The sequence below is a fragment of the Bos grunniens genome, chromosome 12 (assembly GCF_055505025.1).
Source record: "Bos grunniens cultivar Pamir isolate PY7600 chromosome 12, Bosgru_T2T1.0, whole genome shotgun sequence".
Taxonomy (NCBI): Eukaryota; Metazoa; Chordata; class Mammalia; order Artiodactyla; family Bovidae; genus Bos; species Bos grunniens.
Genome location: NC_141176.1, coordinates 19,871,934 through 19,887,636, shown reverse-complemented (window position 1 = coordinate 19,887,636; position 15,703 = coordinate 19,871,934). Strand labels below are relative to the sequence as shown.

At 49.6% G+C, this 15,703-nt stretch overlaps 2 protein-coding genes and 1 long non-coding RNA gene across 4 annotated transcripts in view; 1 reads left to right on the top strand and 2 right to left on the bottom strand.

Annotated features, from left to right (window-relative positions):
* Nucleotides 1-5,835: 5,835 nt before the first annotated feature.
* LOC147361479 (uncharacterized) lies at nt 5,836-7,562 on the bottom strand (the record flags this gene model as incomplete). The annotated part of the gene is made up of 1 exon (XM_086330773.1): nt 5,836-7,562. A coding segment is annotated over one exon (618 nt), but the record flags the coding sequence as incomplete, so codon positions are not given.
* Nucleotides 7,563-7,981: 419 nt separating this feature from the next.
* LOC147361477 (uncharacterized) overlaps nt 7,982-15,703 on the top strand; it is a 95,760-nt gene continuing 88,038 nt past the window's right edge. Inside the window, exon 1 of the long non-coding RNA XR_015137974.1 lies at nt 7,982-8,119. This is a non-coding gene — a long non-coding RNA (uncharacterized LOC147361477). The remainder of the gene's footprint in view (nt 8,120-15,703) is intronic.
* KCNRG (potassium channel regulator) overlaps nt 13,854-15,703 on the bottom strand; it is a 118,795-nt gene continuing 116,945 nt past the window's right edge. For both annotated transcript variants that reach the window (XR_015137968.1, XR_015137966.1), the window contains exon 6: nt 13,854-14,640. The gene's annotated coding sequence lies outside the window, so the exon portion shown is untranslated. The remainder of the gene's footprint in view (nt 14,641-15,703) is intronic.

The window sequence follows — 15,703 nt, the reverse complement described above, 5'->3', positions numbered from 1 at the left end:
CCAGCGAAGGCCAGCCAGTGACCCCGCCGGCCCTTCAGGCGCGGCGTCCAGTTTGCGCGAAGTCCAGTAACCATCAACTGCTACGTTCTGGGAAGGATTTTGAGTAGGTGCGGGGCTGAGCCCCAGACAGCAGCTCCGGGCCGGACTACAAATCTTTTTTATCCGATCTGACCTGGATCCGTGGCTCTGAACTTAAAGTGACCTCGGCGGCTCGCCTTGGGCTCTGCACGAGCGGGAACCCCGGTGCAGGGGAGGGGCTTGCAGACCACTGGAGGACAAGTAGGGGAGTATTTGTATGGTGGGCTTCCGTACGGGGTATTTTTCTAGAACGAGATGTATAGATCTCAAAAGTAAAGACCTGGTCCCGAAGCACGACCGCGCCCCTAGGTCTCTCCACAAATCGCCCCTAGCGCTCGTCAGAAGAGGAGACTGGTGCCCCAAGTTTTCCTCCAGCGCGGCGCGTTGAACTTGGGCGCAGCGCTGCAGAAGCGCACGCTGTGCCCACGCGCTCACCTCGGCGCGAGCCACGGACCAATTCGGCGCCCAGGTTCTCCGGCTCCGCCGACGGGGCAGCCCGGCTCCAGGAGGCTGAGACCTGCCACAGACATCAAGGTCACCCGTCGTGACCCCCCTCGTCGTCATGTAGGAGAAAGGGCCAAAGAGCTGCTCGGGACACTTTTTAAAAATACTTAACAATTTGAAAGATGAGCCTGAAAGCGGTGACTAACGTGCGGGAATTCTCTGTTGTTTAAAGAGCAGTGCAAACTTGCTAGGAAACTCACTACGACGTGACTGTTTACTCCGGGCGAATGGGCCCCAAAGGAAATATGCCCGGACCAGATGACCGGGCGAGATCCCCAACGCCAGCCGCTCCCGGCGACTCTCCTCCCGAGAGTCAGACACCCGGGAGGGACGTGCGGGCAGGTGGGTTTCCTTCGCCCGTGAGTGCTACAGCCTTCTTTTCTATTTTCTCATTTTATTTTTTTAAATTAAAAAGAGAGAGAGAGCGCACAAGTCTTAAAAGTGGATAGCCGAGCAGCGTCCGGTAAAATTTGCGCTATGAAAAATATGAGGTCTAGATAGATTAGTGTGTGGGTGAAGGCTGCTCTAGCAGAAACGCGAGAAATGAGCAGGAGCCCACAATTTTCGTTTTTACTGTAGAAATCGGTAAACGAAATCGAATGGTAATGGTTTGCCTATTACGGCCACTGAGAAAGTTCGAAATAATTTAATGTTTCGGATTTATACGTATGTAATCACTATACTTTTTATTTTGTCTAGCTATTTCCATTAAGTTTTAATAAGCTGTTAAAGTTCCCTGGGTAAATTTTGTGAGGGTTTTTTTTTTTTTTTTTTTTTTGAGTGAGTGGAGATTTCATGAACCAGAAGCGAAGTTTGAGCATAATTTCCTTAGCCACTGGGAAGTCTGTATCTCCTGCCAAAATTTCCAAGGATGTGGAGAAGAAAAGAAGACGAAATACTCATTGAGTACCTACTATGCGCAGACACCCTGGTAGAACTGGCTTTACAAATTTTATTTCATAGTAATAATTGTTGATCACTAGGTGCTCTTTTCAAAAAGACCAAACCCTTTCTTCTGCATCCAAGACCTCAAGTGGACAGCTACCATAATTTTATTTTATTCGCAAGAATTTCGTTTTTATTACTTCCTTCTTCGAAGTGACATTATTGCCAAGGTTAATGGAGAGATCCATGTTTAATGATATTAAAGTCTGTTGGTTTAACTGATTACAGCGTTTAGTGCTAATCCTGTGGGGGAGGGGGGAGTAAAGGTGAGTCAGCACTCACCGAATTTCTCCTAACTCTTTAGGTCCGTGTAAAAATAAAGAAATCTTTATTATGTTTGGCAGGAGAGGGAACTTGTAACTAGGAAGAGAGCGCCGTCACTGAAAGCAATGGGGGGTGGCGAGGGAAACATGCAAACCAACATTTTTCCGTCTCTGTGGATCAAAGGAACCGAAAACATGACTCGTTTTGTAAGGACGACGCAAACACTGTGGCTTATACTGACCATTGACAGAGGCTGAGTTAGACTAGAGGCTTCGTGTGTTACAAAGGATATGATGAAGTTGAGTATCAGGAGCTTTAAAAAAGAGAGAGAGAGAGAGAGAGAACCGAGTTGACAACCAGATGAAGTGGGAAAGAAGGGGAGGAGAATACACCCAGGAGCCTGAGCAGGCAGGTAAATCATCAAAAATTCAGTTCCTGCAACTAATGAAAAAACCAATCTCACTGTACTCCAGGGGAAATGGTTCGCTGACGCAAGGCTCGATGGTGAGTCTATTTGTCGTGCTTCTTTTCCGGACTATCAAAAAAAGTTATTTCGAGATTCAGCCAAATGTTTTGACTGGGAGACTGAAAACGGGACGAGGAGTTTCCTGCCGTTACGTCCGAGCCCGCAGCTGGGCCCAGCGCCGAGCGCGCCCCGAGCCGCGCGCCTGCCGCCCCGGGCGGCTCAGAAAGGGCACTCCCCGCTGCCCTAGGAAGAAGCGAGCCCGAAGTCAGCCGGCGGGGGCTGCTCGGTTTCCCCGCGGGACCTAAACTGCAGCCTTCCTCCGGAGGAACGCTCCTCTAGTTTTGTTCTGGAAGGGGAAATGGGCTCAGCTCTTGGAGAGCTCTCAGGATTCCCTGTCGCTGGACAAACCTGGAAACTTTGGGAAGTACTATACTGAGCTTCTCCGGTTCCTGAGTCCCTTTCTATCTTCGTTTCCAGGGCTAAAGGGCCGCTTGCCGAGGAGGGGTGCTTCTTTAGTTTTATTTTTTTTTTCCACGTAGACTGGAGAAGCGCCGCCGCCCGCTCCGAAGGCGACTTGCCGACCTCAGCGCCCTGGGCTCGCGCGGCGCACCGCCCGCCCCTCCGCGCCCGCCCGGCCCCGCTCGCGGAGTGCGCGCGAGGGGGAGTATCGTCTCCTCGGGCTGGAGCTCGGTGCCAGGACGCTTTCCTGACATAACCCTGCCCCAGGGCGGGCCAAGACGGGCACTAACCATTGCTTAGCTTCCCTACTGCCGCTCAGGTCCCCACTACGACCGGCAACTGCCTTGAAACCCACCCCCAGTGGCAGACACTCTGGCCTCACACCTCCCCTTGGTCCCCGCTTTCCCGGCCCTTTCCGGGGATCCCACACCCTCACCCCATTTCTCCCGCCCGTCGGGGGCGAACACTGGCACCTCTCCTCGCGCGCATTCCGCCGCGCCATTTTAACCCCTTCGACGTTTCCGCTGCGGAGGGGGCGGAAACGGAGGAAACCCATCCTCCCCACCTCACCCCACCCCGCCCCACCCGCGCGGGCCCTCGCCTAAGGCAGCCCGGAGGGGATTGTGAAACAACCCGGTGGCGGGCGGGGGTGGGGGACACGCTACCTCCGGGCTCTCCAAATTTTGGCAAAATCTCGGGAACACTGGTGCTCCCCCAGGACAGTTTTCTTCGCTTCGCGGCAAGCGCGAGGTATCCGAGTTTCTCGGCACCAAAGGCGAAGAGCCTCTCCCTTTCCCCAGCCCCTTTAAGGACATCTGATCTTCAGTCTCTTAACTTTCTCCTCGGGTCTAACAGCTTCGTCAGCCGCGGAGAGCGACCCCAGGCGAAGCCGGAAAGGGAGAAAGCCAGGGTGTGGGGCTCATCCAAACCCGGGCGCCCCGAGGTTGGCTGAGGCCCTGCGGGCTCTTGAGCAGGAGGAAGCCCCGGGGGATCTGAGCGGGGCACGTTGCCGCGCCTGAAACAGGCGTTCCCTTTTCCAGATCATATTCCCCATAAAATCTAAAGCCAGATGCATCGCTTGGGCAAGTTCCCATTTCACCGCGAAAAGCACGGATTTGTTTCCAAACTGGACTCCAAATCGAGGTTTATGGTGCGGGTTCCAGTGGCCTGCGCAAGGTTGGGGTTTCGATGCCTCAAGGGACTGCCTGGGCGAATAACGTTTTAGATACTCTACCCCAGGCAAAGCATCATTTGCGAATGCGGAGATTTAATTTTAAAAAAAGGCGGGTGGGGGTGGTGCGAAGTAAACACAACTACGGGCTTTCAAAGCCGTGTGTGTACTTTTTAAGTGAGGTGGAGTATATAAAAGATCAATTTCATCTATAGACGCCCAGTTTAGCAAGATAACCTGATGGAATCTGTTTCACAGAAATAAGTTACAAGGGGGGAAACTTGCAAGAAAGTGAGAACAGTGGCCACATATGAAACCAAAGGGCGAGCATGGTGAAAGCAGGCATTTTAATCACCCTGTTGAGTCAAAAAATAGCTTTTGCTGAGTTGGCTTTTTTTTTTTTTTTTTTTTAAGAAATAGACTCCTTCCCAAAGTAATAGCCTTTGAAATAGGGTCTGAAATAGGGTCTATTTCACCTGCAAGTTTCCTCTCATTGTATAAAGAAATTCGGGTGGAGTGGGCCATGTTTTTCACAGAACTTTCTGGTATTCGCAGTTGTGGTGAACAGGAAAGGAATAAAAACGAACATAATTAGTCTGGGATTGACTACTGCCTATTTCCGGTATAACATCAGCAGGAAATTAAGACTGCCTTCCCGAGGTTCGCTTATAATAATTCAATTTTGCATCTTTTAAAAGTATAGCCGTTTTTTAGTCCTTTGGTGAAATGAATAACCAGCGATGCAGGACCTAAACAATGCACACAAGCACACAATTCCAAGTCTACTTATTTAAGGAGTGAAAAGGTGCGGCGCGAAAGCGCCCCTGCACGGGTTGAGGTGTCACGGCTGTGGGCTGCGCCGTGTATTAGGTGCCAGTGAGAGAAAGCACAGACCCAAACTACTCACACAGAAAACTGTTTCCACGTTTGACTCATTTAGGATCAAATGGTATTTTTAACACTTGCCAAAACCCACAGCTATTGCGACAAGAAAGGTGCCAGGCAAGAATGAAGTTAGTTGTTTATTAGGGCAAGGTGGGGCTTTTCGCACTTTTGGCTACATAAGTGTACCCGAGTGACAGGGTGAGCATCTTGCAGGCCACTGTCCCCGTGTTGGTTCATTGCAAGGGAAGGTAGGGGGAACGGGACGCCTTTTAGCAGATCAGACTCTGGCTGTCACCCGTGGGGGGCGGGGGGGGGGGGGCGGTGGTTAACTTCACTTCGTAAAGATACTCATCCTCTTCTTAACTGAAGAAGTCTGAGGCCGCGAAGGCCGCCCACAGAGGCCGCGCCTTGTCCAAATCTGCTCAGGCCGCCTTTGTCCCCGCAGTGACTACCGAGAGGGAGGGGGGCGGGCGCGGAGGTTGTCACCAAAGTTTCCTCAAGTCTTTATACGGCCAAGAACTCTGGGTTTTGCGGGTAAGCAAGCTGCCTATCCAATCTGAATGGAGCGACAATTCCGTGGGCCTCCGGTCCCCGGAGGCCTCCGCGCGCCCTCGCCCGCCCCGGCCTCTCCCCCGGATCAATCGCCAGGGGCCAAAGCTCGCCCCCGCGCCACACTCCTGGGCCTCTGGGTCCCCTCCGCTCGGTCCCAATAAGTCTCGAATTTCAACCCAAGACCCAGGCCAAACTTTCCCTTCGGGGCTGGTATATTCTCACACGCGGACGCCTTTCCCAGGGGGAGGAGGAGCGATGGCGCTCCGGGCAGCTCCCGGGGACCCTGCGGGGACCACCCGCCACCCGGTTTCCACGCAGCCCCCGTGCCCACCCTTGCCTCCCGACCCCAGACCTTGACCTCCCACGGCCGTGCTCAGGGAAGCCGCCGCGACTGATGCGCCCCGGGTGCTTTCGTTTTGCTTTCGCTCCCTTCTCTCCGCAGCTGGGACGACTGCGGAAGAACAAAATGGGGGTGGAAAACTCGTGTCCTGACAAAAGTGATGGGGACACCGCTGTTCCGTCCCAGGCTGGGCGGGGAGAGGGGGAGGCTCAGGCTGAGGCCTGGGTACCCTTGTCCCTTGCATGGGCGAAAAGGGCCAGGAGGCCCTGGCTTGTTTTTTTCGTGTAAAGAAACGTGATTTGTAGATACTGAAGCAACAAAGTTGGCGCGGAAACGAATTCGCCTGCTTAGGAGGACTGTGTCTTGCAGATACAGACGAATAGGCAGGGTAGAAAGGCCGGAAGAGGGGCGGCCGGAGCCTTTCACTAAATTGGAAGGAAACCGAGAGAGAAGGTTCGAGAGCCGGGATCCGGCTCCCACCCCAAGCTCTGAGTACCATCAGGTGTGAGGGGGCACTAACGCCCCGTCCCATTTGCTGCTCGTCCACTCAGCTCTGCGCTTTGGAAAAACCCAGCAACCACTGCACAGGCTCGCTTCACTTTATCTCGCCTCTCTCTTTATGGTGAGCAAAGCACATGTATCCTGAACTGATTAACTCATGGCCTAAGGTCTCCCGCTTAAAAAAAAAAAAAAAAAAAAGCCAAACCTGGGAAGATTTCTTAAATAGAGGCAAACTTGTTGCTGCCCCGAGTGGCCCGTGCGAAAGCTCTCCTAGGTTTGCACGCGCCCAGCGCAGGGCCGGGAAGTGCCGCTGCCGGGCGAGGGCCGGGGCAGAGTCCCGCCCTCCTCCCCCGGCGGCCTGCACTTGAGCCGGAACGAGGGTGAATGCGAGGGAACAGTCTCTCCAAACTCCTTAGAAAATAACTCTTGCAGACTGTTTACCACACTGTCCAGCTGCCCAGAAAGGTCCGACGCGTTTCCTGCACTCGTCCCAGCTCAGTTCGAACTTTTCTCCACCCGTGATCTGAAGGCTAAATTATTTTTATTCCGACTCTGAAAAGTTAAACTAAGATCTAAATAAATCACTAAGGGAAATGACCGGAAGCTGCGAAGGTAAATTACACTCAAACCAGCTACTTGCACTTGTTTTTTTTTTTTTTTTTTTAAATAAGGCCTTCCTCTAGTATTGACCGCCCTCCTTGTTTACATCTAGTTCAGGAACAGAAGCTTTAGGCCAGCAAGGGAGCTCAGTTTCATTTCGGGGCGTATGGCGGGGCCTATCACTTCGTCATGAGGTTTGAGAAGAAAGTTCGAATGTTTTTTGTCACAGATCTAACTTCCAGTAACTCCTCAGAAACTCCAGTACCCTCACGGCGGCTCAGATCTGCAAAACTCCTCGGTCCGCAGATGTCCGGGAGGCAGTTAAGTTGAGCTCGCGCGACGCCCCGCTGCACCTGCGGAGGAGGCAGGGCGTCTCCGCGCGTCTCGGAACGGCCGCACCGTACTTCCCGCGCTCCGCCCGCCAGCCTTCGGGCGGCCGCCAGCCACCCCGGCTTCCCTCGGTCACCCGCCCGCAGCCGATCGTGCGGGGGAGAAAAAGGGAAAGGGGGACTGGCATCCTCTCGTCTGGGGAAGCGGGAGCGCGAGGGCCCAGTCAGGCCCCCGGCTCGCAGCGAGGCCCGAACGCGCGCACACTCGGCGACCAGGGCGGTGGCGCTCCAGAGAACGGGCGGGGTGGTGGTGGCGGGGAGGTTTGAGGAGGGCGGAAGCGCCGAAGGCTGGCGAGCACTCTTGAGAGTCGCGGACCCCGGGTTTCCCCGGGTGACTAGGGTGCGGGTGCCCACGCTGTGCGCGACGCCTGGGTCACTGGCTGGAGCCCACGAGCCAGGCGCACAGCTGAGCTAGGCGGCCGCCGCCACGGAGCCTGGTGGGCGGCGCGGAGCCCCGGGGAGCTGGTTTTCCCGGGCGGGCACGTGACGGGGTTGGCAGCGCTCTGGCCCGGGCAGGGAGGAGGGGGAGGCGGCGAGCGGGAGGCCGGGGGCGGGCGGGCGGCTGGCGCGCTGTGTACTTAGGTCGTGTGCTGGGGCTTTTCTCTCCCAGGAGCCGGCTGGAGGAGGGGAGGGGGGAGGGGCCACCGCTCCGCCTTCTCCTTTTCGCAATGTTGACGCAATCTATAAATAGTGGAACAAAAGGACCAACTTCCTCGGAGCTTTGCTGAAACTGCACAAAAAAATCGAGCTGGGGGGTTCCCTGATCCCTGGCGATGGGGCGGGGAGCGCGGCGCCCGGGGGAGGGGGCGGGCGCGGCAGCGCGGGCCCGGCCGAGGGGGGACACCTGGCTGAGGCATTGCCGCCGCCGCCGCCGCCGCCTCTCCGCGCGAACCCAGGGCTCCGGTCCCTGCGCGGGCTCGAGAGCTCGCCCGGATCGGGGGGTCTTCCTCCTCCGCCGTTGACAGGTCAGTCCGCACCGCCCCTTTCTACGCTGGGTTTACTCTTCCCTCCCCCAAGCCTCTACTTTTAGAAGGGAATAAAGGGGGAAAAAATTAGAGCGAGGCGCAGCAGTGACAGCCACCCAATCTGGAAGCCCAGCAGTGCACGGCGGGGTGGCCGAGGGGCTCCGGAGACAGTCAGCGCCTGGCCCCCCTAGTCGTACAGCCGGTGGCCGCGCCGCGGCCGGAGACGAAGCCAGGACTAGCTTGCGCCGCCCAGGCGGCGAGGAGTGGAGGCGGGAGCGCCGCGGGGGCGCGGGCGGGCGAGCGAGCGAGCGATCGACGGCGGGCTCCCTGCTGCAGCTCCTGCCTGGGATACCGAACCCCCAGGGACGACGGGCCAAGACCAGGGGGCTCTGAGCCCAGCTCGCCCCCTCGGACCTCGGACCTAGCGTCCCCACCTCGTCCCGCGCAGCTGCCGTGGGAGGGCTGAGCGGAGAAGCGCTGTCGCCGCACGCCACCGCACACCCCTGGCTCCGGTGCCCACGCGACCCGCCGCGCCGGCGATTGAGGGGAGGGGGGGCGAGGTGAGGACAGAAGGCAACGCTTTCCTCCGGGGCGCCCGGACCCGAGCGCGAGCACCCGCCGCGCCGCCGTGGCGGTTACACTGGGCGCGGGGGAGGGGGCGGAGCTGGCGCTGTTGACAGCCGCGCTGGAGCGGGGAGGGCGAAAGCTGGGGAGAAGCGAGTGGGGGAGGGAGCGCGCGCTCGCGCGCGCGGGGTTCGGCTGGGATGGGGGGGGTCACGTGATGGGCAGACGCCCCCGCTACAGGCTGACAGTAGGGGTGACGTCACCATCCCCTGACTGCAGGGGGTGGCACTTCCGTTCCCCCCCACCAGCCCCCAAAGCGGCGGCTGCAGCCATTTCGAAGTGTGGGAGTGGGCGGGCGGGAGACGGGCGGAGGGGGTTTTCGTTGCCACCCCAGCTCCTGACTGCGTCCCCAGCTGCCCGGAGCCCCGGGCCCGGGCCCAGAGCGGTGGCTGAGGCCGCCCTCCCCCGACGCGCCCCATTGTGTGAGCGGGCGGGCCGGCACCGCGCGGAGGCTGGTGCCGGCCCCCTGCGGCTCCCAGCTCCGGAGGGGGCGGGGACGGCCCCGGACGGTCAAGGCCAAGTCTTGCCGGGTCCCGAGAGCGCCCGGCGCGCTCCTGAGGTCCGACTCTGAACTCCAGGCTGGGACATAGGCTGCCGTGCCCGCGTTCTCCGACAGCCAGGTGTTTGGGGACCCCGCTCAGCGGCGCAAGCCTAGCGTCCAGCCTTGCGGGTGTGTGACAGGCGTTTGTCACCGTTCTGGAGGACTCGATTCCAGCAGTCGTTATAAAGCTATTTGGGGAAACTCCGGGTTTTGGTGACTCAGCGCGGTAAGCGCTATTTATAAGTTGATGCGTTAGTAGCAGGGAAATACACTTCGCTCAGATCCGTCCACCCGAGGAGGGAAAAGAGCTCTTGTTTCGAGGCAGCAATTAAGGCTTTACTTTTTCTGAACGAGTAAAAGGGTTGACTTTGAAAAGCCTGTGCTGTGAGAGAAAGCAGACCTCACAAGTACACAGTGTAAAAAAGTAGGAGCGTCTTCCTGGGTAGATGGAGAATTTTAAGGACACTTCACGATGTGTTAGACCTTTTTTGGGGGCGGTGATGTTGCGTGAACCAAGGAGAAACAATTCAGATAAATGACCCAGCAATCCTAGTAGATGGCAGAATATCAGAACTGTTTATTAATTTCAGTATTTGTTAAATACACCATTTGTGGCTGGGCGTAAGATAAAGGAAAATGGGATGATGCTGAAAATTCCTGTAGGAAATTCTCTTAACAGGAAGGTGTCTGTTGTATTTATCATCAAAACTCTGGGGCAAATATAAATTACATGTTTGCTACCCAATCTCTCTCTCCTAAGAAAGCACTACAAAAGTGTATACTACAGCCTGGAATGATTGTTCAGTGTAAGTGCTGCACAAACAATTTTATTAGTCACTGCTTGTTTTACAGGTTTTACTTCACGGTTTTATTTTCTTCCCACCTCCACCCCAGTTTGGAAATCCAAGAGGTAGATGCTAAGAGAAAGAGCAGTTGCTAGCCTGGCTTCAGGAAGGCAGGAATTCACACCCAGCTTGCTTGGCCTGAATAGCTTTCTGTAGGTAGCTGACCTGAGGTGCTTCTTAAAAGAAAGAAGACAGTTTCCTGGATGGGCAGAAGTTAGACCAGCTAAGGAAAGAGTTTTCCCAAGCTGAATAAGCAAAGTAGCAGGTACAAAGGCCTGTAGTGAACAACTACAGCCAAGTAAGAATGGGTGGGCTGTGAAAAGGGAGAGAAGGGAGGCTGGACGAAAGGCCAGGTCACACAAGACTTTGTAGTCCAAGCTGGGGAGTTTGGAATGTAGCTTGAGACCTACAAGTTTTTAGCTTTTGGGGGCACGCATACCCTTTTGATGGAAAAGGCAATGGCACCCCACTCCAGCACTCCTGCCTGGAAAATCTCATGGACTGAGGAGACTGGTGGGCCGCAGTCCATGGGGTCGCAGTCCATGGGGTCGCTAAGAGTCCGACACGACTGAGCAACTTCACTTTCACTTTTCACTTTCATGCATTGGAGAGGAAATGGCAACCCACTCCAGTGTTCTTGCCTGGAGAATCCCAGGGATGGGGGAGCTTTGTGGGCTGCCGTCTATGGGGTCGCACAGAGTTGGATACGACTGAAGCAACTTAGCAGTAGCAGCAGCAGCAGCAGCAGCAGCATACCCTTTTGAGAACCCAGGGAAAGCAATCTGGTCTCTCTCCAGAGTAAAAAGCACCTACAGACCTCAACTACAATTCAGCATACAATCTCAAGTGTTTACTCTGTGTGTAAATGATTGGGCCTCAGGATTTAAACCTACAGAAAAGGGAAAACCATAAAAGGATTTTGTTTTTTTAATGGAGATGCATGGTCAGGTATGAAAAGAATACAGGTCCTTGAAAAAAATTACACCAGTTGGGGTCCTGGAGACAGGAAGATGGAAAACAAAATAGCCTGTGATCTAACAATCAACTAGGACCACTGCTGTATACCCAGTGGCAGTGGGGATAGGAGAGGCGTTCAAGAAAGCTAATTTGAAAGAGTTGGTGGAATGGGAAAGTGACTGACAGATCAAGGGATCCCCATTCTGGTTTGGGCTGTGGACTGGGAGGAGAAATGGGCCTCTGGTGCAGGAGGAAGAACTCTGTTTTGCTTCCTTGAAAAGGAATGAAAAGCTGTGGCTGAAAATCCACTGAAAAGGCTGTGTACCCTTCCAGCGAAAAAGCACCTTCCCAAAGATTTGAATTCAGAAGGGACATGAGGGCAGGAGAGGATAAAATCTTGCTTTCCTCTCTTTTTAAAAACTGTGGATAGCCAGAGAAGAAGAAAAGGAGAGATAGATGGAATCAAGCTTTGTTTTTGCCCTGCTCAACCACTAGACCTTCAAAGAAAGAGACATGAGCTAGCATGAATTCCCATAAGGGTGGTATTTGTTTCTCATGGCCCTTCGAAACCACACTTAATCATACACAGTTAGTACCCAGAAGTGCTTAAGATCTCAGTCTGGCTAGGGAAACAACAAAAAGTGAGGGGGAAGGTTTCCCAGTTGTCACAGCTAACCTGAGCTAGAGATTTAATGGAAGCAGGAACTCAGATACAAAACAAACCACCCCCAGAACGTAATGGTTTTAAAAACAACACTTGCTCATGAATATGCAGTTACGGGTAGGGCTCTGTAAGACAGCTTGTTTCTAGTCCACAGGGAGTCAGCTGGGGCAGCTCATAGGCTAAAGGCTTGCATCATCTGAAGGCGTGTTCACTTTCCCATCTAGCAATCCCTGCTCACAGATGGCTAGGATCTTAGCTAGGGCTTTCAGCCAGAACACCTGCACATGGCCACTCCCTGTGGTCTGGGCTTCCTCACAGCATGGCTCTGGGCTCCAAGGGTCCCAAGACAGAGCCAAGTGAAGCTGTAGAACCTAATCCTAGAAGTGCTATCCATCACATTCTGTTCATCTGAGGCGTAGCACTTAAGCCATACAGATTCTAGGAGAATCAGACTCTGCCTTTTACTGGGAAGAGCGTCAAAGAATTTGCCATGTGTTTAAAATCACCACACATTTTAACTTCAGATAAACAGATTTAAACAATACGTTGTATATAAAAACTCTTTAAACATATCAAATAAATATCCTTTTTTGATATTAGAATGGAATATAAAAATCCAAGTATTTCATCATTACAGCAAAGCTAACTGAGAGCCAGTCTGAGTGGGCAATCTCATAATCTTCCCCCCTTTTTCTCCTGCATGACCATTCCCCTCCCCTCCAGGTCAGGCCTCCATATACAGACTCCTGTCTCTACAAAGCTAGGTAGGACACTCCCAGTGGCTGCACTTTTCAAAGAGATGATCAGGTCCTAAAAGTTTTCCACTGCCTCCTTAAACTGTCCCTAACTGGACATTACTGGCTCATTGGCAAGACCATCAGTGACTTCTCAAAGTTTAAAAGCAAAATGCTATGGAGATTATTCCATTAAGTAATTTTATAATAAATTCATGTTATATAATTAAGACAGAATGACAGTTCTTAAAAAGGGTTATACATTTTTAGATATCAAGATCTTTTTTACTTGGGCTTGTTGATTCATAAAACTCAGTATAATTCTAAAGCGATGGTTGAGGTTTTAGGTATAAGAATCTGCATGTTTCCTTGAAGTGACAGAAAACTTGATTATGACCATACAAAATTGGAATAGCTCTTCTTTCACTTTTACAATGCCTACTGCCTGAACTGCATGACATACTGTTATTTGGTTGGTAAAGGAGCTTAAGAGTTCTCTAAGGAACTGAAAATACCTTTCTCTATTTGATCAAGATAAAATAGTCTTTTCTTATAACCTGGTATCTTTTTAAATTCTCCCAAAGCTGATATTATTACAGTTTATATACCTTTGATGTTCTCATAGAAAACTTCATGACTTAAAGAAGGAATAGTGCTTAGGCTGTTTTAATAATTCATACTCTCCTAAGGGGTGTGCTCTATACATTTAGGTAATTTTGCATAATTATTTATAGTTCTATTGGGTCAAAATCACACTGTGAATTCATGATGTACAGATTTTAAAATAAGCACATTTAGGTAATGAGCAAATGTACATTTATGATTGCTTTGTGTTATATTTCATAATTTTTGAAGTAGCAAGCACTTTTAAAAAGTAAAATGAATCAATATCTTTGTTTTTAAACTTCCTTATATGGCAATGATAAAAAAAAATTTGACAGTGTTCACATTAAACTAATAGACTTTGTTATCAGGCTCCAAACTGTTCCTAATTCTCAGTGACTTCATAGCTACCATGGAGGCAGCCCAAAGGAGCTTAAGTAAACACTTTAAAATTACGTAATGCAGTTCCGAAGGAGGAACAACCCCAGCCAAACTGTGCCATATAGTTTTACAGATGCAATTTTGCTGTTTGCCAGAATGCTTATTAACCTATCCACAGAATGACTTCATAGCAGAGATAACAAGTAAGGAAGCTGGAAGTGAGCCAGTCTGTTTCTAGGCCTCTTGAATGAAGGCAGGGTTGTGGAAATTATTTCAAAGTAGTTATCCAGAGAATGTTTTTCTTAACCGTATAGACTAAGTATTTCGAAGCATTCTGAAAAGTTCTCTAGTAAAAATGGCACCTTAAGCAATAAATTCAATATGATTTCCGTAAATAAAATACAAGTTTTTATTTTACAACATAATACAAGATGTTGCTGGTTGATAGTAATATTGCTCTACTACTACATTAAGAAATGAAGACTACATGTGTCTCTTCCCTCTTGGACCTCCCTCCACTCTACCCCTACCTCCAATCCCAGCCATCTAGGTCATCACAGAGCATTGTTTTGTGGTCAGAATATGGCCTGTACAATTTCTCCTTTCTTGTACTGTGTTGAACTTCCTTTATGCCCAAGAAATAATTAATTGCATATATATTTAATGGAAATGTAAAAAGAAGCAGTATTCTCCATTTCTATAATGGAAAATCAATTTATATACCTATTAAGCTTCTTAAATGATCATAATAAAACTTTCCTGTTTCTAAAAAAAAAAAAATTAAATACAATCTTACTTTTTATTAAGTAAAATAATTTGGATCCTTTTTTATGTTCTTTTTTCCTCACCTTTCTATGTGTTCAAAATATAATTTATCTTAAATGCTGCCAAAGCCAATAACAAAATATATTTTCTTCAATATCTTGGCAAGGCTCTATAAAGAACTGTAAGTCCCTAAAATGGTAAAGTTATTAATATGAGTGTATGAGCAAAATGCAACTTTATCTAAATTACAGAAAGAGTCTTTCCATCAGATTGGCAGAGACTGAAAATAAGTGCTAATAACTGTTACTAAGAATGTAATTTACACACCCATCTATTACTATATTACCTTTCTGGAGTCAAAAATGTCTAAATCTTTGATACAGTAGTTTCACTTACAGGAACCAATCCTGAAAAAACAAAAAATCATATGAAATCAAAGATTTATATATGCTTATGACAGTATCTCTAGATGGGAGACCATCTGAATATTCAATAGTAAAGGAGTGATAAACCAAGGTACATCAATCTAATGGCATTTTTGTAACCACTAAAATACTGAATACCACAGAGAAATGCTAATGTTTAATTTAATGTACAGATAAATCTTTTAGGTTATAAAACTATTTCTCCTCAAGGGTTGGGGGAAAATATACCAAAGTATAGTATGTAATTATGGTAATTTTTACCTTTTTTTTTTTTGCATTTTCTAAAATGAGCATATATTTTCACCATCAGAAAAAAATCATTAAAAGATTTCTTCCCAAATACATAAATCAAATGACACATATTTACATTCTTATAACACTAAGATATTTAATAGTCATACAACAGTTACTTTTTACATGCATCTTTTTATTTTGCATATATATAACAACATCTGCCAGTGAATGATCTCTGTTTCTAAAACTATATCAGATCAGATATAAGCAAATAGAGAGTATTATTTGAAGGGTATAACTTGAGGAGTAATGTTTGGTGGAAAAGTTTATTTGGGGAGAACTTTGGATAGTCAAAATCCATCTGGAAAGCCATAATGGCTGGACCAATTTTATATCATAACTTTTATAACAATATTTTTTATTTTCAATTGTGGTAAAAAAATACAGTTAAACACATAACGTAAAATTTACCATCTTAACAATTTAAAAATGTACAGTTCAGTAGTATTAAGTGTATTTGCAGTGTTGTATATAATAGTATTTTAAGGATAGTGTTTCTATTGGTTTCATAAAAACAATACATGTTCTTTTATAAATAATTCAAACAATATAGAAAGTTACAGAAAGATTTTTAAATCTCTTCAGATCCCAGACTTTACCATCAGTATTAAGTGATCATCATGGCAGGCATATTTCTATGCACTTATACAAATAAATAATCTTATTTAAGATGAGAATGTGTACACTTTTAAAATATTTTAAATATTAAATTTAAACTTATTTGAATATGGTAATACTATGATAAACTGAA